Source organism: Carassius gibelio, chromosome B18 (assembly GCF_023724105.1).
Source record: "Carassius gibelio isolate Cgi1373 ecotype wild population from Czech Republic chromosome B18, carGib1.2-hapl.c, whole genome shotgun sequence".
NCBI classification, from domain to species: domain Eukaryota; kingdom Metazoa; phylum Chordata; class Actinopteri; order Cypriniformes; family Cyprinidae; genus Carassius; species Carassius gibelio.
In genome coordinates this window covers 297430-321452 of record NC_068413.1, presented here as the reverse complement: position 1 = coordinate 321452, position 24023 = coordinate 297430, and the positions used below count along the sequence as shown (strand labels likewise).

The 24023-nt window shown below is 40.1% G+C and overlaps 1 protein-coding gene across 1 annotated transcript; it reads left to right on the top strand.

Moving 5' to 3' along the window:
- Window positions 1–1765: 1765 nt before the first annotated feature.
- LOC127977792 (glycine amidinotransferase, mitochondrial-like) lies at window positions 1766–22958 on the top strand. The gene is made up of 9 exons (XM_052582922.1): window positions 1766–1905; window positions 12537–12725; window positions 16728–16923; window positions 17036–17226; window positions 18773–18910; window positions 18995–19159; window positions 19241–19304; window positions 21357–21473; window positions 21558–22958. Exons 1-9 carry the CDS (start codon window positions 1837–1839, stop codon window positions 21668–21670), a joined length of 1242 nt encoding a protein of 413 aa, XP_052438882.1. The 5' UTR covers window positions 1766–1836; the 3' UTR covers window positions 21671–22958.
- The last annotated feature ends 1065 nt before the right edge of the window (window positions 22959–24023 follow it).

Here is a 24023-nt window from a genome sequence, read left to right as displayed (position 1 = left end):
AGTTTTGATATTGTGAGCGCCACAAATAAATCAATGTATGGGAAACACATCCCACAGCACAACCACCTGAGGCCATCTTCAGTCTACTCATCACCTTGACTTTAACTGCGTTTGTAGACGGGACCATAGCCAGACTGATAAGCAAACACAAGAAGTTAACTTAGGGCCAGATGCGTGCGCCCGAGGAAACCGTCTATAGATTCTCAACTTTAAATCAAAACACACCCATGATTTTATCTCATCAATTACTGCTTTATTTAATCCAAAACACAGTCTAAATAGTATTTGTGCATAATACACAGATAATATTTGTATTTTGCTTTCATTTTATTAGAAGTAGGCCAACAGCGCCCCTTAAGGAATTAAAACTTCCGGTCTCTCTCTCTTGAAACACTTTGCAGACTCAAAGTTCCGTCATTCATCAGTGGACCACTAATATAATAATAACTAATATAACTAATATAATAATAACTAATATAACTAATATATAATAACTAATATGTTTTCACAGATGCTTGGGCTGAACACATGGCTACAGAGATCTTGTAATATAAAAGGAGTGAATTTCATCGACAACTTCAATCTTTTCTGGGGCCATAGACAATTGTTTAAACCAGATGGCCTCCACCCAAACAAACTTGGTGCTAGAGTGTTTAAGGACAATATCTACTTCTCCCTCCGTCATCCTTCAGCAGAGTGTGTAAATCCATTCAGCACACACACACACACACACACACACACACACACCGGGTCCGGGTCATCATGTGATTGACATATCCCACAAGGACACTGATAACACCACGCAGACAAAACAAGCACTGCTGATAGACACTATCCCTGCTGAGCCCTGCCCACAGAGCTCACAGACTGACTGTGATGTATCAAAACAGCTACAAGATTCACCACCCGAGGACGACTTTCTGGAAAACAGCCAGGGAAGCCAGAACAACACATCACAGCCACCGGAAACACCAGAGACACAGCCCATCTCACCAGACACATTATCCCTCTCTCCAGCATCTCCACTTCTCTGCTTCTCACAGAAAATAGAGGAGTTGGTGTATGCTGGGACTAAACTCTCTCACTCACTGACTGCTAGATAGCATCATTTATGTAAATTTTACAAACACATACTATTTTGACAGAGCTTTACCTGAATCTAATCTAAAACCATTTAACTCTTTTAATTGTTTTAAAGTTGATCGTTTAAACTGATGCATTTTCATTCGTTCCTTTACTGATCTTTACTTTTTTCATATGTCTTCCTTGAGGACAGCTCCGTGTGAAAGTCAATATTATTATTATTATTATTATTATTATTATTATTATCCAGCAGCTGGCAGTAATTACAGTAGTGAATGCACGGAGTGGCGTTGCGTCTTTTAAATGCAGCTCAGACTCGTTGCCCTTATGAAAATTAACCATTGTTTTATTGTAGTAAAAGTGTAGTAACCATAGTTTTTTTTTTTGGCATATTGTTTAGGCTACCATTTGTAATAGTTTTACTTCAAATACCACAGTTAAACTTTGGGTAGTCTAGCAAAACCACGGTTAATATGTGGTAAGCATATCGTTTAACCATATAGTTTTTTTGGTTTTATTTGTAGTAAATCATGGTTATTTATCGTAAGGGTGGGATAAGAATGTGCTGCTGTCAGAGTTTCTTCTTCTGTTGCAGTTTATCTTCAGGAATTCCGCTCCGCGAGCCTTGCCACCTGCGCGCGCACTATAAAAGCGCGTGCCCGCTGCGCCTCAGATCAGAACTGCTGCTGCTGCCTGAGAACTTCAGTCCCGAACCAGATCCAGATCCAGAACCAGATCCAGATCCAGAGCAACATGCTGCGTGTGCGGTGTCTGAGAGGAGGGAGCCGAGGAGCAGAAGCTGCTCATCTGATCGGAGCTATGGTGAATATCTTTAGAGAGTAAAGCACTGTGTGTGAGTGTGTGAGTGTGTGATGAGAGTCTTTTTACAGAATGCATTTTAAGAATGTATTTGTAGTGTTAAACTCTCAAATGCATTTTGAGAATAACGTCAGGTACCATGTTTGAATCAACGTGAAGTTACCTTTCGATTTAGCAAATTGGATCAACGTTGATAACACGACGTTGTTTCACCATCGTACCTTGCATCATGTAATAATAATAATAACTTTATTTTGTATAGCGCTTTTAAAAGTAAATTCTCAGAGCGCTTACATAAGAAAAATTAAGATAGATAAAATTGGCATGATAAACACAATACAAAAAGTATTACAAACAATTTTATAAACCTAAAAACAATTTAAAAAGTATCCAAGACATATAGTAAACCCATACAATACATCACATAAGCAACCACAAAGATCACCTTTCACCCAAATGCTTCCTTAAAATAATAAATTTTAAGTAAAGATTTAAACATTTTTAAGGATGGTGCATATAGCAGTGAATTCCATAACTTTGGGGCAACTGAAGGGAACACCCTATCATCCATTGCTTTTAGGTGCGTTATCAGAACAACTAAAAGACCAGCGTCGGCCGAGTGAAGATTACGTGTCAGAATGTAGAGTATTTGACAGGAAGCCAATGTAAGGTCTCTGAAACAGGTTTTATATGATCTCTATGTCTTGTCCTAGTCAGAATACATGCAGCAGAGTTTTGTACCCACTGAAGTTTGTTCAAAATAAATTTTGATGCTCCTGCTAACAAGGCGTTGCAATAATCAATTCTAGAGAAAACCAGAGTATTGATTAATTTTTCAGCTACAGGAAAAGGCAGCATGGACCGTTATCTGGATATATTTCTGAAATGAAAATAAGAAACTTTAACAGTATTACGTACATGAAGATCAAAAGTTAAATTAGTATCAAAAATTATACCCAGGTTTTTAATTTAGATTGAAACTTTATAACAGAGCCATCCTCATGCAAGGCTACAGATTTCACTCTGAGGCGAACTGATAAGCAACACTTCTGTCTTATCACTTTTTAGACATAGAAAATTAACAGACATCCAATTTTTGATATCTGTGATACAGTTAGAAAGATGTGAAGCAGCCACATTTACATCATATTTTGAGTGAATATATATCTGATCAGCATAACAATGAAAAGCAAGACTAAGAGACCTCAAAAGTGGGCCAAGAGTAAAAATATAAAGACTAAAAAGTAAAGGACCTAAAATTGAACCCTGAGGTACACCATATTTATTTTACGGAAGCCAGATTGAAGAGGTTCATAGAGGTTATTTACAGACAGATGAGAGAGCAATTGTGATGCAACAATACGTTCGAAGATTTTAGCAATAAAAGGGAGATTAGAGATGGGACGAAAATGTGTTAGATTCTCAAAGTCACAGCTTTTTGTTTTTGGAACAGGGGTTACAGCGGCAATTTTAAGTGCTGATGACACAACACCAGAAGACAGAGAGTCATTTATAATACTCAAAACAGTCGGACACAATGAAGAAAAGCACGACTGAAACAAACTAGATGGTATGGGATCAACATTTGAGGTGGTAGCTTTCATTTTTAAAACCAGATTACACAGGGATTGAGAATCTAACGTGGAGAATTCTGAAAGATAGACACCAGAGAATTCTATCTTATTTAATTTTGGGGTAACACATGTATTTGTAGTAGTAATCTGATCTCTTATCCCCTCAATCTTATTACCAAAAAACACAAGAAACCTGTTACATAATTGAACAGGAGCAGAAACATTGGAAGTATTATTTCTGTTTAAAAGATTGTTGATCGAATTAAACAATTTTTTAGGGTTATCTATGTATAAATATACAATTGTATGTTCAATTAGAGCCTAGTTTGCTTTTAGATCAACACTGTACATTATAAAGGCTCACAATCAAGTGACTGGCAGCAATGGCTTTACAATCAACTCTAATCAAACTACCACATGCTCAAAATTGTAAAACAGCAGTTTTGTTTTGCAAATATACTGTGTAAAACAGATGAAAATAATCCCAAACTTTGTTTTGCAGAGTATGCATGGATGTATTGTTAAAAAGATGTAGAAGAACAATCCAAATACAATAATATTTAATTTAGCTTATAAATGCATATTTTGTGCTGTACTTGCAAGAGAAACTTTTGTACATTTAAGACTAAAACCAGCTGATCTCTTATTTTGCTGAAAACTACAGATTCTGTAAAAAACATGTTTAAGTAATGTGTCATATTACAAGAGATGTGTACATTTGTGTAAATGTATTGAAAAGTTCAAGAAGGGAACCTGCAACCAGAGGCACTGTAAGGAGAGGGAAGTTTAGGACAATTCCTAGGGCCCACCCTAAAAATGAGCTTTGCCACCCCAGTTGCCACCCCAAAGCAGTGTATCAAAAGATCAAAGTGCACCGAGAGCAGAACAGCGTGATTTTGACTGAAGCGGGGATTTTCTGAAGGTTGGAGAATTCTGGATTTCGCTCGCTCTCAGAGTGCTCCATTACCGCTCGATCACTAGCACAATTAATGCTGTAACTATAGCTGTTCTAAACTAGTTCTGCCTACAAGGATTGTACTGCACACACACACACACACACACACACACTCACTCACACAGACACACATAACGGATCACTCACAGACGTAAACAAACAATATTGACAAGGCTGCCCTGTGATTTGTCAGTAAAAATGCTTAGAATCAGAAAAGTTAAAGCCAAAATGTCTTTGTGTTTTGAAGTAATCAAACTGCACAGCTTCGCTGTAGAGAGATGCTGCACAGACAGGCATAGGCATGCAGGGGCGTAGATTACACCCCTTTTAATACCATGTAAATTCATCGCATTGACTTGTTCGGTGAGTCAGCTTCGGGGAAAACAGTCCTTTCCCGTTCATAGGAAAAGCATGGTGTAGACTCAGAATGGCCAACATAAAATCATTTCTGCCGCTCGTTTCTTTGTTTTGCTTAATTTTAATAAAGTGATAAAAACTTTTGTAAAAGCCTGTCGTACTTTATTATTGATCTATTAAAAATATTTGTAACATTGACAAAACAGGTCCATTGAAGTGCTTTGAAATGTGCAGTGTTCTGTGTGGTGTGTGCTGCGGCTGCCTAAACATTTTCACAAATACATGCCGTAAAATTAATATAGAACATGAAGATTTGTAGCTATATAAAATACGAAAAAACATGATTATTGGTTACTAGTGAAATCATGGTAAAACAACGTTCTGCTACACTAACCATAATTTAACCATGGTATTTGTAGTAAAACTGTGGTAATAAAAACGCCATAAAATATGAGGGAGTGAGATTTATTTGATTGTGAAGTGAAAGAGGGTTACTGTAAGCCGAGCAGGGGACAGGACTAAAGACAGATCACTTCAGAGTAAGTGTTACTTCCACTAGTCCGTCTGTTTATCAGTCATAGACAACTTCAGGTCAGGGTTCTTGTTTTTACTTATTAGAGGTACAGAACAAGTCAAGAGAGGTTTTCAAGAGCTGGTGTGAATAAACATAGATTTAAACTCAAAGAGACTTGATAGTCTGTGCATGATCTGATGTTTTATTCGGACCCAGTAGGCGAAATTAACATCACTGAGCACTAAACTCTCCAAGCCTGCATTTATTTGATCCAAAGTACAGCAAAACAGTACAATTTTGAAATATTTTCACTAGCCTATTTAAAATAGATTTTCTATTTGAATATATTTCAAAATGTAATTTATTGAGATTTCAAAGCTGATTTTTTAGCATCATTACTCGAGTCACACCATCCTTCAGAAACCAATTCTGATATTCTGATTTGCTGCTCCAAAAAAAAAAAAAAAAAAATGATAATATAATATAATAATATAATAATGTTGAAAACAGCAGAGTATAACATTTTCAGGGTTCTTTGATTAATTGAAGGTTCAGAAGAGCAGCTTTTATCTGATATATAAATCTTTTATAAAATTATGTCTTTATCATCACTTTTGATCAATTAAAAGAATATTTGCTAAATAAAAGTATTAATTTCTATAATTTATTTTCCAAAAATTCCAAATTATACTGACTCTAAGCTTTGGCTATGCCAGGTTCTGTGGAGGGAGAAACAGAGGGATGGTAAGGCTTGAGGAGTGACACATGGAAAGTGGGGTGAATCCGGTACTCAGGTGGTAACTGGAGTTTGAAAGTGACCGGATTGATCTGCTCTAAGATGGTGAAAGGGGCCAATGAATCTGGGACTCAGCTTGCGGCAGGGTAGGCGGAGGCGGATGTCCCGGGGGGACAGCCAGACCTTCTGACCAGGTTGGTTTTCCGGAGCATCAGATCGGCGATTGTCGGCTGTCATCCTATGCCTACGTAGAGCCCCTTGCAGTTGATGGTGAGCCGCTTCCCAGACCCTCTCGCTCTCTTGGAACCAGTAGTGGATGGAGGGAACGTCCGAGGCTTCACCTGACCACGGGAAGAGCAGTGGTTGGTAGCCGAGCACGCACTGGAATGGAGTGAGTCTGGTGGTGGGTTGTCGCAGGGAGTTTTGTGCGTACTCGGCCCACCCTAGGAACTGGTTCCAAGAGTCCTGGTGGCCAAGGCAGAAGGTACGGAGGAAGCGGCTGATCTCCTGAGCCTTCCTCTCTGTCTGCCCATCGGATTGGGGATGGTATCCGGAAGACAGACTGATGGCCACACCTAGGATTGAGTGGAATGCTTTCCCGGGAGATGAACTGGGGACCTCTGTCGGAGACGATGTCTTCTGGAATGCCAAAGTATCTGAAGACATGGTTAAACATTAACTCTGCCATTTCCATGGCCGTGGGTAGACCTTTCAGAGGGAGAAGACGACGAGATGATTTAGAAAATCTGTCAACAATGACCAGGATACATGTATTATTGTCGGAAGGAGGATGATAAGTGATAAAGTCCACCCCTAGGTGTGACCATGGGCAATTAGGGACGGGCAGAGGGTGGAAGTTGCCTGATGGTAGATGGCGTGGACTTTTGGAGATGGCGCAGTCTTTACATCTGTTCACATAACTTCTGATGTCCGATGCCATGTTTGGCCACCAGAAGTGTTCCCTTAGCAACGAGAGGGTTTCATTGACCCCCGGGTGACCATTGCCAAGAGATGTGTGAGCGGAGTGGATGAGTGGAGTGCACCGTGTCCTGGGGATGTATTGATTGGGGAGTGTTGGCAGAGGGATCAGAGGATGGTAGGGTCTCTGCGGACCAGGTAATGGGGCTGACGATTACTTTCTCAGGAAGTATGGTTTCAGGTTCTTTTAGGTTTTATTTGGGGGCGTGACACCGGGACAGGGCGTCAGCCTTAATAGTCTCAAGTCTCAAGTCTTGTTTATTTATATAGCCCTTTCTACTACAACGTAGACCAAAGGACAGTACATCTAAAAGCAAGGAAACATACAAAAAAAAACAAAAAACAAAATATGGAATGACAAAGTCAAGAATTAAAAGAAACAGAATACAAATAAGTTTTCACACAAGTTTTAAAAACATCAACTGACGGTGCAGATCTTATATCAGGGGGAAGAGCATTCCACAGTCTAGGTCCAACGACTGAGAAAGCTCGATCACCTTTAGTTTTAAGACGAGTTCTTGGAACAAAGAGCAGTAAACAATTAAAGGACCTTTGAGATCTACCAGAGTTCATAAGCACCAAATCCTTGATATATTCCGGGGCCAACTCGTGAACAGCTTTAGAAACATATAACAAAACCTTATACTGTATCCGATATTTCAGAGGGAGCCAATGAAGCCTTTTCAAAACAGGTGTAACATGCTCCCTTTTCTTAATACCAGGAGCTTCGCTGCAGCATTTTGTACCAGCTGCAATCTTGAGATAAGAGATTGACTAATTCCTACATATAGAGCAGTTTCCAGATCAAGAACAGACAAAAAAGATTTCATTTTCGCAATAGTCCTTAACTGATAAAAACTATTTTTTACCACATTTTAACCTGATGGTCAAACATAAGAGCAGAGTCAAAAATTACACCTAAATTATTCATTTTAGGCTGAACGTGTGTTTCCCATATACCTAGAAATATACCTTAATGTTCTTGGCCCCTGGGCGATACGAGATGGAAAAGTTGAAGCGGGTGAAGAATAGCACCCAGCAGGCCTGTCTTGGATTCAGCCTCTTGGCGATACGTAAATATTCGAGGTTCTTGTGGCTCTTTGAGGACTAGAAAAGGGTGTTTGGCTCCCTCCAGCCAATGCCTCCATTCCTCCAGGGCCAACTTGATTGCCAGCACAGGGACATGGATGGAGGCGACTGGGATTCCCCTGCTGCTGTGACAGGACCGCTCCCACTCCAGTCGTTGAGGCGTTGACTTCGACGATGAGGGGTCGATTGGGGTCAGGATTGGGCTCCAGGAGTGGAGTGGTCATGAAAGCCTCCTTGAGGGAGTTGAAAGCCTCTGTGGCGGCTGGGGTCCATGACAGTGATTTGGGTTTGTTCCGGAGGAGGTTAGTGAGAGGGTTGGTGATGGAACTGTTATTTTGAATAAAGCATCTGTAGAAATTGGCAAAGCCGAGGAATCGTTGGAGTTCTTGATGGTGGTAGGAGTGGACCAGTTTCTGACAGCGTTTCAGGTAACGAATGTAACCCTGAGCCAGCACCTCCTTGATGTAATCCTCCATGGCCTTCTCCACCGAATGGAAAGGGGATATATCCCCAGAGTCCTGAACTCTAGAGCATTTTCATTGACAGACATTTTTCCCTGTTTCAAGTTATAAAGGTTCTCACCAATAGAAGAGTCCCAAGCTGGTTTGCCAAAAACTTATCGGAAATGGTCAATGAAGCTAGAATAAGACTGGATAACTGGGTTATTCTGTGTCCAAATTGAATCGGCCCACTGAAGTGCTTTACCTAGTAATTGAGATATCAGGAAGGCCACTTTAGACCTTTTGGTAGGGTATAAGTGCGGTTGCATCCCCAGGACCAGCAAGCATTGGAGCAGGAATCCACTGCAATCCTCCACCGAACCAGAATAGGGCGCCGGCTTGGCCATGGGACTGGCGTGCACACACACACAAGCTTCTGGAGATCACTGGAGAGAGGTAAGTAGAGATAGAGTTAGTCCTTAGAGTAAGAATACAGGTAAGACCAGACACTGACTGGGTGCGTGTGTGGTATTTGTAGTGATATGGTGATTGCTGGTGGATGAGGATCAGGTGGGAGTGATTAGTATTCAGGTGAGGGAGTGCGCTGTGCTTGGTAGGTGTTGGAACCTGGCATGTCTGTAACAACAATATAATTGTTTTTGCTGTACTTTGGATCAAATAAATGCAGGCTTGGTGAACAAAAGAGACTTCTTAAAACATTAAAAAAAATCTTACTGTCCAAAAACTGTTGACTGGTTGGCTATATAGATTGCTGAAATGTTATATTGTAATGTTTAAAATTAAAGTCAAAGTCACCTTTATTTAAATAGCGCTTTAAAAAAAATAGATTGCATCAAAGCAACTGAACAACATTCATTAGGAAAACAGTGTGTCAATAATGCAGAATGATAGTTAAAGGCAGTTCATCATTGAATTCAGTGATGTCATCTCTGTTCAGTTTAAATATTGTCTGTGCATTTATTTTGCAATCAAGTCAACGATTATGTATGTGTTTAGTTTAGTGATTCCTCTGCATAACCACTAGGGGGAGCCTGACACTTTGAGAACCACTGCTTTAAACAATCTTAATACATTTTTTAATTAATGTTATGAATGAGTGACAGCAAAGTTGTAATGATCAGAGGTCAGAAACTAAACAGAAACTAAAGGAACAGACCTTCATATGACATGTCTTTTTATAATAATTTAGAGGAAATGTTGAAGTTTTTAAATGGGCGTTTTGAAACTGTTATATTTGGAGATTTTAACATAAATTGGTCAGACAAACATAGCAAGCAAAAACTGAAATCAATTATAACAAAACACAAATTTAACCAGTTAATAAAAGGACCAACAAGAATAACAAAAACAAGTAAAACTCTCATTGATTTGGTATTTACAAATAAACCTGAACGGGTAATAAAAACATATAATCTTTTGACAGGTTTGTCTGACCATAACATGATCCTGGTTGTTAGGAAATTAACAAAGAAACGTTTGCAGAATAATTTTCATCAAATATTTAAACCAGGAAAAGTAGGTATTCCTCAGAGCAAAATGTTAAAATTTGAAAATGATATGAAAAACATAAATTGGGATGATGTATTACAAATTGGTGAATTGGACAAAAACACTGAAACTGTGATGAGAACTATTGAAAAAACTATTCAAAAATACACACAACCGCTAAAATGTAGACAAAATTTATCTCTACCATGGTTAAATTCAGATATCTATCAACTAATGAAAAAGAGAGATATAGCTTTGAAAAAGTCATTGCTTACAAAAACGCAGACAGATATTATACATTTTAAATCATTAAGAAATAAAGTAATTAGTGATATGAGGAAGGCAAAAACTGCATATTTTGAGCAATTGGTTACAGAATCAGGAGGAAATAGCTCATCTCTTTGGAAGTGTATAAATAAACTTTCTAAAAAAGAGGGTACACAAAGAAAACCTTTAGTGGAGCTGAACATAAATGGTAGATTAAGTACTGATAGCACTGAAATTGCCAATGAATTTAATAGATATTTTACTCAGTCTGTGGAAGAGCTTGCTATGCGTTTTAAAACTATACAACTACCTCAAAATGTAATAAATGGCACACCCTCATCCTTTCATATTTCTGAGGTTGATGAACATAAGATACTTCAAATTATTAATCAACTGAATAACTCAAGGGCTAAAGATATATTTGGAATGGATACTGCATTTGTAAAAACATATAGTGCTTGTTTGATAAAGCCCTTGGTAAATCTGATAAATTTATCAATTAGAGAAAATAAATTCCCTTCAAATTGGAAAACTAGTATTGTAACTCCAATTTTCAAAGCAGGATCAGCTGATGAGGTTCAGAATTATAGACCAATTTCTATTATTCCTGCAGTTTCAAAAATTCTGGAAAAATTGGTAGCTGAACAACTTATCAATTATTTAGAAAAACATGATTTACTTTATTCTAAACAGTTTGGTTTTAGGCCTAAGTATTCAACAGAAATGGCAAACTGCTATCTCACAGAATTTATTAAGGAATCCTTAGATAAAGGTAATGTAGTAGGTGCAGTGTTTTTAGATCTTAAAAAGGCATTTGATACTGTGAATCATGAAATTCTCCTACACAAATTAAATTTATTTAACTTCACTCAGCAAGCAATGAATTGGTTTAGATCATATTTAGAATCCAGAGATCAGTGTGTTAAAATTAATAATTCAAGATCAGCTTTACGAAATAATAATATGGGTCTCCCTCAAGGGTCAATTTTGGGCCCATTGTTGTTTTCCTTATATGTTAATGATTTTCCAAACTGTTGTAAGCAAACAAAATGTCAGTTATATGCAGATGACACAGTCATTTATGTATCTGCAAAGACTCCAAGTTTAGCCGCAGAAATATTAACAAATGAAATGATTGGTGTGACACAGTGGTTACAGAACAGTTGTTTGACCCTGAATTGTACAAAAACTGTCTCAATGTGTTTTTCAATCAGAAAGAAGGAAATGAGTGATTTTATAATTAAGATCAATCAAAAGGAAATTGAAACGGTTAATCATTTTACATATTTAGGTGTTATTTTAGACTCTCATTTGAAATTTGATATGCATGTTAAGAAGCTATGTAGAACAATCAAAACAAATCTGAATTGTTTTTACATGATTAGACCATATTTATCATTGAAAGCAGCCAAGTTATACATGCATGCAATGATTTTTTCACACTTATCTTACTGTGTGACTGTCTGGAGTCAGGTTTCTCAACTGACTATTAAACCTGTTAGATCCCTATATAAACAAACACTAAAAGTTTTGGATAAGAAACCAACCAGATGGCATCACTGTAGCATTTTACAAAAATATAGTTTGCTTAGTTTTGAAAATTTTATAAATTCATTTGTTATTAAAATGTTTTTTAAATGTTTAAACAATCTTGCGCCAAAAGTTATATGCGAATTAATATCAAAACAGAGTAGTAGGGGGATCGCTACAAGAGGTGCAACTACACAGAACTGTATAGCACCACAGAGAAAAACTAAATTTGCACAATCTACATTTACAGTTCAAGGTGCATTGTTATGGAACAGCTTGTCAGCTGAATTGAAAATGCAAACACAGTTGAATATTTTTCAAACAAAACTGAAAAAGTGGTTCAAACAAAAGCAGATATGTGAACATTGATGGTTGTACATAGAATTAGTTGTTTATTTTTTTTTTATATATTTTTTTTTTAGCCTAACCAGGGACTAGGGCTGCAAATTAGCCATTGGCTAGAAGCCTATATGTAGAGCATCGGCTGCATGAAACTGTAGCAATGTTATACTGCATTGTCCCTGTTAAATAAACTGATAAATAAAGAGATAGATCATTCTGTTCAAGCGCAGTTAGTGCGTTATTATCGCGATCACTCCGTAATTCGCACTTGCTTTAATCTCATTGCTCTTTCTTGATATCTGTTGTTTGGTGGTGATTTGTGAATTTGGTTTGTGTCGCACAGGTGAGTCGCACGGTGTCGGGATGGGTGTCACACGCGTTCCGCAGCACTTCGAGTTCCGCCACCTCGGTAACCGAGCACACACCCGAGGACTGCCCCGTGTGCGCATACAACGAGTGGGACCCACTCGAGGAGGTGATTGTCGGGAGAGCTGAGAATGCCTGCGTTCCCCCGTTCACTGTGGAGGTCAAGGTACAGAACACACACACACACTCACACACACACTTACACACACACACACACACACACACATCCACACTCGCACTCAGGCTCTGCACAGTCTCTCTCTCTCTCACACACACACACACACACACACATACTTATATGTATACCATTATATTTATTTATATTCTGTAACGGTATAAAAACTTCATAATCATGGGAAGAGGGAAGTGGGAACCGGCGAACATTCAAATCAAAACTAATAATCAAATAAACACAAACCAGCACGATAGCCCCTCGCAGATGACTGATGCGCACAACCAAAACCAAACACAAAATAAAACCCAGACCTGGTCTTCTCTCGTCCTTCACTGTCGTCGCCCTTCTTTTGTATCCTTCTGATCTCCTCCGTGGGACTCGAGACCGGTGAGTGGAGCAGGTGTCGCTCATTTCCCAATCACTCCACCGTCCTTGCTCCGTTCACATGGCTCTCGGCCCCCGCCCCACTCGTCACATATTTATTATATTTATTATAGTTATTTCAATGTTGGGGAGAGTAAGTTACATGTAAAAGAAGTAAATGAAATTAAATTAAATAACCTGTTAGAAATTTAGAAAATTAATCCAAAAAAAGGAATCAAATGTAAAAGTAACATCACTTTAAAAAATGATTAAAATAGTTACACTACTTCTTAGATTTTAACTTGTAATCTGTAACCTATTACATTTCCAAAGTAACTTACCCAACACTGGTCATCATTATAATTATCATAAGACTAGTGTACAATATAAACCATGTTAATGAGCAGTAGAAGTCTTTTCCATCACATCAGAGAAATGGAAGTGTCAGCGTAAGTTCTACTAGGAAGATTAATGCCACGTCACATTACAATTAGATATAGCCAATCGGCAGTCAGCATGAGGAATATAAAAGCCCTTTACTCACACTTCACTTCATTGTTGTTGCAGATACTGCCGCAAAGTTTTTGCTCAAACTGTCGCTTGACTTATTGCCTGGCTTTCCCTGGGTTACTTGCATATTGTTAAGTTTGTCTCCTGGTATTCATCGGCCACCAAAATATATAAAAAAAAAATGAATTTTCAGTCAGCAAGACGTACCCATCGAACACTAATGAGTGCATTGCACCTAAAACAATTGTCCCTCTGATGATGAGAGGTACCCATCCAATACCGCAAATTAAGCTTTCGCCGAACACCAACGAGTGCTTCGCAGCTAAAACAATCTTAATGTTCCCCTTTGATGGTCGGAGAGACTTACCCATATGGTGTCGCAAGTTTTTAAACTCCCAACCGGTTGCCGGCAACCTTTTCCATCCTTCGGCCGGCGAGGCTTACCCGTTCAATGCAAGCCGTCCGATGCCGCAAGTAAAAAACACAAACAAACCCACCTTCAATCCTATGGTCGTCGATGCTTACCCGTCTCATGCCCTGAGTAGCGAACTCCCATAAGACCTCAACGAGAGTCTCATGGCCACACAAACTTACCTTTTCCATCCTATGGCATGCAAGGCTTACCCGGTCGATTCAGGGAACAGGAAGTCCCCATTGGATGCTGGCGAGAGCTTCCTGGCCACTTAATTTTAACTCTTCCATCTCACATCCGGAGAGGCTTACCCGTTCGTTGCGTGTGCTCCCTTCGGACGCCGACAAGAGCCTCCCAGTTAAACAACCTTTCCTATTCCATTTCTATGGTCAGTGAGGCTTACCCGTTCAATATGTGTTTTCCATTCGGACGCAGGCGAGAGCCTCCTGGCCAGACAACCTATTACCTTTCCATTCTACGGTTGGCAAGACTTACCCATTCGATGCATGTGCTCCCTTTGAACGTCGGTAAGAGTCTCCCGGCCACGCAACTTACCTTTCCATTTGACGGTAGGCGAGGTAACCGTCCGACGCTACGAGTCTCGACCTCTCGCCAAAACCTGCCTTAAACTCTCTCAGCTATCCTCAAATCTTTTAACCCCACCTGGCGAGGCTTACCCATTCGATGTTCTGAGTATGATGCCCCATTGGATGCCGCGAGAGCAATCCCAGTCAGGTTTTACTTTTCACTCTCCCCGTCCGGCGAGGCTTACCTGTCTAATGCATGCGCTCCCTTCAGACATCGGCTCGAGCCCTACTGACCGGGCGCCCACAACCCCGTAGTTCCAGTAAGTGCAGCCGGATTAAAGTCGCTCCCACCGGAGTACGTAGGCTTTTCGGCCTGCCAGCGAGATGACATCTCAGAAAACCAAAATCAGCCCCTGCCAGTACTCAATACTCAAGGGGCGTCCTTAAACTGGCAGATGTCTTCTTGTACATTTGCTTTTTGGGGGGTACTCTAGGTTTGGGCCAGCACGCCAAATACGCATACCATACCTCAGCTAATTATATGTAAGCGTGAACTCGTGAAATCATGTTTTATTCACAAGATTCGGAAGGAGCGCGTCAGATACTTAGCCTAATCAACACAGGTGGACCTTTATCAGGTAATCAATCCCATAGTATAAATATTGCCTTTTTACCTCTATCCATTGACGGTTTATCAACATCCCTCCTCCACCCCATCTCCTCACTTTGAGTTCACTTATAAAATAGATGGGGAAGGGGGGGTACTCGAGGTTCGGGCCATTCCTGAGCTCGCAGCTCCATTTAGTCACCTTTAGAAGCTTCTATACACCAGCCACTACTGTTGTTGAACTTGGATTTTAAACATCAGATATCAAGCTACTGGGAAGATGGCCATCCTCCGCATTTGAATCCCACAGTAGACATGAACCCTAAACATCTCAAGGAATATCAAGCTGTCCTCAAGGTAATCTATATGCAATTACTGTTGGTGGTACAATATTTCTTCATATTACTCCCAACAACCTCTATGGTTTACTGTGGCTTAACTTGGCCTTTCTTTCTGTGGCCTGTGTTTCGTGGCCATCCCCTCTGTTACCCATCTCATGGCATTTCCCACCGTGGTCTAATTACATGGCCTTCCTTTCATCCTATGGCTTCTTGGCATTCTCACTGTGGCCCATTTGGGCATCCATCTGTGGCCAAGCTAGGCCTGTTCTCTGTGGCCTTCATGGCTTCTCTTTATGGCCAGCCAGGGCCTTTTCTGTGGACTATTCTCAGACGTCATGCCCATGGACCGTTGGCTAAATGTCTGATGCATATGGGACATAAAAGTGGAAACAGTTCAGTAATGTTAATGTCGTTATCGGATTAGTTAAATTCTACAGGAGTTCTGCGAGATGTGTGTCATGTTCTTTAACATTCTGCCTGGAAACAAAGATTACAGTGGTGCCAACCCCCCCCCCCACAAAAGAAGAAATCCCTGTGTTTAAAAAACTGTGAGTGCTTATCAGGATCAGCTAAACGCTGGATTTTTAAAAGTATGTGAAATAATTTAAAGTTCATTGCATATAATCTTTAATGTCAAAGAGTTTTACACACCAGTATGTTATTGTGGTGACATTTCCACACCTTGAAATGTGACTATGAACAAAACAAATTGTGATTGGTTGTTTGATGGGCAGGCCTTGGCCAATGAAAGCTGCCATGAATTCCAGACCTTCAATCTAAAGGTCAGGCTATGCGAGACTAATCGTGGCTAACTCTGAGTATGGCCTATCCGGCCTCTATCCAGCGTATCGTGGTTTCTATCAATATCCGGCCTTTCTTGGTCTCTATAACTGTCTGGCATTCTTAAATGCTTTAATAATCATTTTAATTATGACTGATTAAATCTTATTTTTTCTTTTGTCCATATGTTCTAACATCTTGATAGAACTACTTAAACTGGTGGGTATTTAATTTTCTTCTTTCTTTTGGGTATGCTCCACCCTGCCCTAGTCTTTGGCAGGAATAGCTGGAATCTACAAAGTCTGATGCAAGCTACAGATGGGGCCTACGCCAAAATAATTTTGTTCTTTTGTATTGGTTTTGTAAATAAATACTTTTGCATTTCATATTCACCTCCTGAGTCGTTTTGGTAGAACTGCTAACCCTAACCCTAACCCTAATCTGTGTGTGCAGGCCAACACCTATGAGAAATACTGGCCCTTCTACCAGCAGCACGGGGGACACACATTCCCCAAGGACCACTTGAAGAAAGCAGTCGCTGAAATCGAGGAAATGTGCAATATACTCCAGCATGAGGGAGTCACAGTGAGACGACCGGAACCCATCGACTGGTCAGTGGAGTATAAAACCCCGGACTTCACCTCCACCGGTGAGAGCTGACCGCACACACACACAAACTCACACACACTGACATACACACACACACACACACACTCTCACACACACACACACACTGATATCAGCAGCTGTTTTCTGCTCAGGCATGTATGCAGCGATGCCGAGAGATATCCTGATCGTGGTGGGGAACGAGATCATCGAGGCCCCGATGGCCTGGAGGGCCCGGTTCTTCGAGTACCGTGCGTATCGGCCCCTCATCAAGGAGTACTTCAGACGAGGAGCCAAGTGGACCACTGCACCCAAACCCACCATGAGTGACCAGCTGTACGATCAGGTGTGTGATATGTGTGTGTGTGTGTGTGTGTGTGTGTGTGTGTATCAGTGATGCGCGGGTCAATGTATAAACAATCCGCACCCGCCCACAACTCGGACCGCAAAAAAAGAAAAATAAAATATTGTACTCGACCCACTTCCTGACCCGCATTTTTTAAAAGTACTAAATGCATCGCCCCTTTTATATTAATTTAATTACTTAAATAGGCTATAGCCTACAGGATAATAAGCGTTATGACCGCACACATAAGGCTTGCCGTAAAGAACTGGTAATGATTATGAATGTGTCTAAATTAGCAAGGACTCATTTAATTGTTTGGTAATAAACTGGTGTTTTCTGTGTCGCTGCTGAGATGAAGTTGAGAGAGAAATGCACATTTCATATGGATTACACAATCAGAGTGAAGCCTATTTATTTTGGTTTGCATATTTTTGTTTAAAAGTAGACATTTCAAGCTTTCTGTAATATATAGCCTATATTTCTTTTTAAACCCACCGACTAAAAGATTAAGACACTACCTGACCCAAAATATCACCCAAAGTTTCTACAACTTTTTTCGGAGCTATTTCAGAATCTGGAAAAATGACTGGAGCAAACTTACTGCAGTCGGTAGAGCGATATGAATGTGTGTGATGTACGGCATGATAAATGCTCGTCACCTTTGCTTCCGAAACTTTGTCAGCCTGTGGGTCATTTGGTTTATTGTGAAACGATTGCACTGATTTGCATGTTTCTTGATGATGCGCTTTTTTTCTGTGGTACTCACATGCACCATGTCACTTCACATCGTATTCTTCACCATGTCCCACAGAAAAACTGCTTTTGCAACTACATTATCTGCATTCTCTGCTTCGCCATCTACAGGTCTTAATCAAGAGTGTGTTGCGGTCCATTCGCTATTACAAGTGCCTCTTCTCTTTTCCGTGGTGACGGCTGCTTAACCTGACAGAACAGCGCGCGCTCCTATTTGAGATTGTTGAATGTTGAGGAGGCGTTCATGCTCAGCCTATCGACTAACGCTTTTATTTCTCTCCTCTGAACTATTGGACATAAGTTAACAGTACACCTATGGTCGTATCCGTGTATTTATTAGGCAGGGTCGAATGAAAAAGCAGGACAGATGCTCAGTTTGCGTGAGGCGGGACAAAGGGTAAATTGCTGTACAGTACAACATAAAGCGAGACAGGTGGTCACTCTATTCGCGCCAGTTATTCAGCCAATAAGTGCAGGCCTATGTATCACAAAATTGTGTCTAGTACTATATAAATTACAAAGGTTTAATTGGCATCTTCAAACGACCCGACCGACCGCGACCTGACTATCATTAAAAATATTTTTGGATGACTCGTAACCGCGGGTAACCGCGTGTGACCACAGGCACCCGCTCATTTTGGATCAACCCGCGCATCACTGGTGTGTATAAATGGGTAAATATTGCAATATGTGTGTGTTGATAATATCTTGCAAAATGACTTCTCAGGGTATTTGGGTTCGGTTTCCTTTGCTTGTTTTCTATATCCAAAATAAAATAATGAAATGCGTGTAGGATTACCCCATGCGCACCGTGGAGGACAGACATAAGCTGGCTGCTCAAGGGAAGTTTGTCACCACTGAGTTCGAGCCGTGTTTCGACGCTGCAGACTTCATCAGAGCTGGCACTGATATCTTTGTACAGAGGAGTCAGGTGAGTACACATCCGCTCTCATTCCTCTCTAATGCTCCAGCTTGTGTTGAGAACTCTTCCAGCTCCTCACATTTTCACTGACAGGTTACAAACTACATGGGCATCGAGTGGATGAGACGTCACCTCGCCCCAACCTACAAGATCCACATACTCTCCTTCAAAGACCCAAACCCCATGCACATCGATGGCACCTTTAACATCATCGGCCCGGGGCTGGTGCTGTCCAATCCGGATCGGCCCTGCAGGCAGGTCAGTGCTGTGCTGCCCCCTAGTGTTGATCTGTAGCACTGCAGCGACACACGCTCACCTGATGGTGACTCTCTCCTGCAGATCGAGATGTTCAAGAAGGCCGGCTGGACTGTGGTGACTCCTCCGACTCCTCTTGTTCCAGACAGTGAGTACAGCGAGTTCTGACACGGGAGTCACATCAGAGCACCCAAACCTTATTTTGTGACCAATTCATCTGTGCATGTTTATATATATATATTGTTTAATTAAATTGTCATAGCTGGAGATCTACTCGGGTCATTTAAGCCTCATCTCAACATCCAATCAGCAACTGAATCAAGTCCCGCCCTACATTTTTCTTTTTTTAAATAATTTGTTACAGTCAGATGTCCGTCACAATGCAGAAGAAAAGATCTGGTGCAATTTCCATTTCATTTGGACTTTAAAGGGATAGTTCACCTTCCATTGACTTGCATAGTGTTTTTTTTCATACTATTGAAGTCAATGGGGACCAGCAACTGAAGGTGAACTTTCCCTTTAAGGACATACAGCAACACAACATGCACCGGATTTTGATTAAAATCATGATCTGATTAATAAAAATAACTCTTTAGTTCAGATGCCCCGACACATATTCACCAACAGTTGTGAATTATTTTGCAAACATAGCAATCAAGTTAAAACGCTGATATACAAGAAACCTGTATTTCTAAATTTTGGAGGAACTGAATCTGTTAAATGTATCTCATTTGTTGAAGTGCTTGAGTTGCTCGTCTAGTCTGATTATATTGCTATGATGCTCAGGAGATGAAGCTCGCAGACATCAATAACGTCAAACACACTTACTCTACTTAATTATGTTTTTCTGCACAGGAACGTGGATTCAATTATAAAAATCAAAACCAGATTTCATTATAGAAATCTGCACGTAAAATATGTGCCAAAATTAATAATGAAATGATTTCATTTTCATCTTTATTTTCACTGTGACAATGTTTTTTCCTTGTCAAATTGAAAAATAAAATGCAGTTGGTGATGTTTCATTTTCACTCAATCTCAAGACCGCCAAGATTAAAATGAAAAAGGTAAATACAGTTTTTACAAAAGCTTTTTATATGGTTGCTAAGGTAATCGGGGTGGTTGCTATGGTGGTTGCTAGGGTACCTCAGGACATTTGCTGGGGATGTTGCTAGGGTACCCAGGGTGGCTGCTATGGTAATCAGGGTGGTTGCTAGGGTGTTGCTATGTGGTTGCTAGGGTACCTGGGTGGTTGCTATGTCGGTTGCAAGGGGCCCCATGATGGTTGCTAGGGCTGTTGCTATGGTACCCAGGGTGGTCGATAGGGTAATCGGGTTGGTTGCTAGGGTGTTGCTATGTGGTTGCTAGGGTACCCGAGGTGGTTGCTAGGGTGCGGTTGCTAGGGTTCCCATGATGGTTGCTAGGGCCGTTGCTAGGGTACCAAGGGTGGTTGCTAGGGTAATTGGGGTGGTTGCTAGGGTGTTGCTATGTGGTTGCTAGGGTACTTGGGATGGTTGCTAGGGCCGTTGCTATGGTAGTTAGGGTGGTTGCTAGGGTGTTGCTATGCAGTTGTTGTGGTGTTTGGGGTGGTTGCTAGGGTGTTTTTATGAGGTTGCTAGGGTATGTTGGGTAGTTGCTAGGGTGGTTGCTAGGGTATCGGAGGGGTTTGCTATGCATCTGCATCTATTCACTGCTAGTATGACTAGCATGCTGTATTTCCTGTTTACTAGCATGAGTCAAAAGATGGAGTGGCTTAGCTGCTGCCAATGATGATACTCCAAAGACTGCTTGCCAGTATGAATGATATAAACCAACCCCCATGCCTTTATGATATTCAGATTTGAAGATATCTCTCTATGCTTTGGACACTACTAATCTGATCGTAATAGGACTAGAACCACAATCAGAATTAAAAAGTCACATGTAAACACGTCAATCGGATTCAATCGCTCGATCCGACTAAAATTTTGATCAGATTGTAAGGGGTGGTTTATTCCTTTTGTAATCTGAGCAAGGGGACATGTTAACACTTGATCGGATTTAAAACCGAAACTGGAAAGTACTGCACAGTGACGTAGAAATAGCGTAATGACATATGACTCTAATAAATGTGTATTTCATGTTGCATTGATGATGAATGTCCATGTGTGATGCATCTGTGAAATATTCGGCTTAATGTGAGTATTCTTCATGTTGTCAGATCATCCGCTGTGGATGTCGTCCAAGTGGCTCTCGATGAACGTGCTGATGCTGGGTGAGAAGCGTGTGCTGGTGGATGCTAATGAGACGAGCACCCAGAAGATGTTTGAAAGTCTCGGTGAGAGCAGTGTTTGTTGTGATGAAACCATCATCGGCTCTGATGCCATTCCTTCAGCTGCTCTTGTTTGTGTTGCTCCCGCAGGAATCAAGAGCATTAAAGTCAGCATCCGGCACGCTAACTCTCTGGGAGGAGGCTTTCACTGCTGGACGACGGACGTGCGCCGGCGCGGGACGCTCCAGTCCTACTTCCTCTAGTCAAGAGAGACACGCAGTTCTTATTGAGCTCAGAATTCACCATGGTCATACGCCGCAGACGTATCTGTTCTCGCGCTGATTTGTATTACCAAATATGTAAATAATATTTGACCTTTGATCGTTTCAGTCTGTAAAGATGAGCTCTTGTCCTTCAAGGCAGCTTGAAGTAAGTTTGTGTTACTGAATGACAATAATAACCCGCAACAAACTGTTGCACACTATAAACTTTAAAAACTTGTATCGATGTTATTGTTACTTCAGTAACACAAGCTTACTTCATGCTGCCTTGAAGGATGAAATATATTTACATTTATTCATTTAGCTGATGCTTTTATCCAAAGCGACTTACAATTGCTATAAATGTCAGAGATCGCACACCTCTGGAGCAACTAGTGGTTAAGTGTCTTGCTCAGGGACACATTGGTGTCTCACAGTGGATTTGAACCTGGGTCTCTCACACCAAAGGCATGTGTCTTATCCACTGCGCCAACACCACCCCAACACCAAATATATATGTATTTACAATATGCACGCAACTGAATGGCGTCTGTACTTCCCAATCAGAGAGCACCTGTCCATCAAAAGCTCACTATCCAATCAGAGTAGCTCACTGTTAAGCCCGCCCCCACGAGAAGTTTGTGTCAAAACACCAAACGAAAAACTGCGAATAAGCGAAATCTGTGCCAATGCATTCAGAATCCACGATTAGCGAAACTGAATCTTTGCAAAGAATGAAGAAAGAATGAAGCATATTTGAAGAGCCTGTTAAATTTGTGCATATTTTTGATAGTTTTTGAAAAAGTTGCATTCAGTTTTATAAAGTTACGTTCATTTTTATTGAACAAAATGTAATTCCATAAGTTTATATCTCCTATTTACCAACATGAAAAAACAAAGACACAGCATATTTTGATTTGTAATGACTTCTTATTCAATGCATTTTAATTTTAATTTTAAAAATCTCTTTTTTTTTTTACCCTACATGTGATGTGCCAAGTGTTGATTTGTAAACTCAGGTATTTCTGTAGCTATATTTCAGCTATTTTGTAAGAATTTCATACAAATTTTAACATCTATATGGATATAATTTCCCTTCACGAAAGTGTTTTCTAGCATCTTCCTCTGATGTGGATCTCAAGAGCAGGAGTCAGGACGCTGTGCGCTGCGTTCACACCACGTTTGGCTGATTATTCGCTCTGCTCTTGGGCTGTGTTTCTCTAGTTAAACTTGTTGAGTGTGATTGCATGTCAGGTCAAACCAATCAAATAAAGATACACTTGGAAATCAGCGTGACTGAGTTAGTTTTGCATTCATGATCAAAAGAGCTAACCCAGTGGTAAAGAAGTGACCACAACACTTCTCCTGAGGAGATAACTTGCAGGTTTCTTACTATTGCACATATTCATAATCCTCTCTATGTATTTTCAACACTTTTTTAAGGCTGAAGAGTGCGCTGGAGTCATGTGTTATTGAGCTGCAAGCCTGATTCATTCACATGTGTGTTAATCATTGACCATCTTCACCAAACCATACATAATAATACAGATCATATGATTTTATTGCATCTTCAGCCCTGAATCAAATTTGAATTAATCTTCATTTGCTCTCAGAAAGAAAACAAAAAAAGAAAAAAACACCCTGTTTTGAGATGTTTTCTGTATTCAGTGCTGAAGGTGCGTTCATCTGAGCAGCAAGAGTTAGTTTTCATTCGTCATCTTGCCGATGTTTTCCATATTGTGTATTTTTAATTCATGAAATCCAAATGGAAGATTGCAATAGTTCTTCAAAGTTTAGGAAAGGATAAATGTCCCAGATTACAGATTTATCAGAAGGGTCATGTTTATTAACTCATTTCTGACACAGCTTAGAGATTCTGTAGAAACAAGGAGATCTACATAAAGTGCTTAAACACCAATAAAGTAACTTTAAATAATTGATTTATTTAAAAACGACATGCATATGGCCTTCAGCTTCATAGGACATGTTCTGTGCAGCTGTATTTTCTTTATTCAGTTCCATCTCACAGAAGCAACCTTGCACATCTCAAAGCATGCACACAGAACAACAACAAAACACAAAATGAACACAAACATATATAAGAAATAAAATAAAATAATAATAAAAGTACCAGAATAAAAGAAGGTCCATAAATTTGGTCAGTGACATATATTTGAAAAGCTTTACAATTTGTTTTATTTTGATAAGCTTCTTATTCTGTGATCTCATATTAGAAAGGCTTTCAAAGTATAAGATCAGTGTTACAAAATATAATATAAGATAATTAACGGATTTATAATGTAAATCTGTTAATCAGACAAAGATGGGTTTTGAAAGTATTCTCCTCACTTCACCG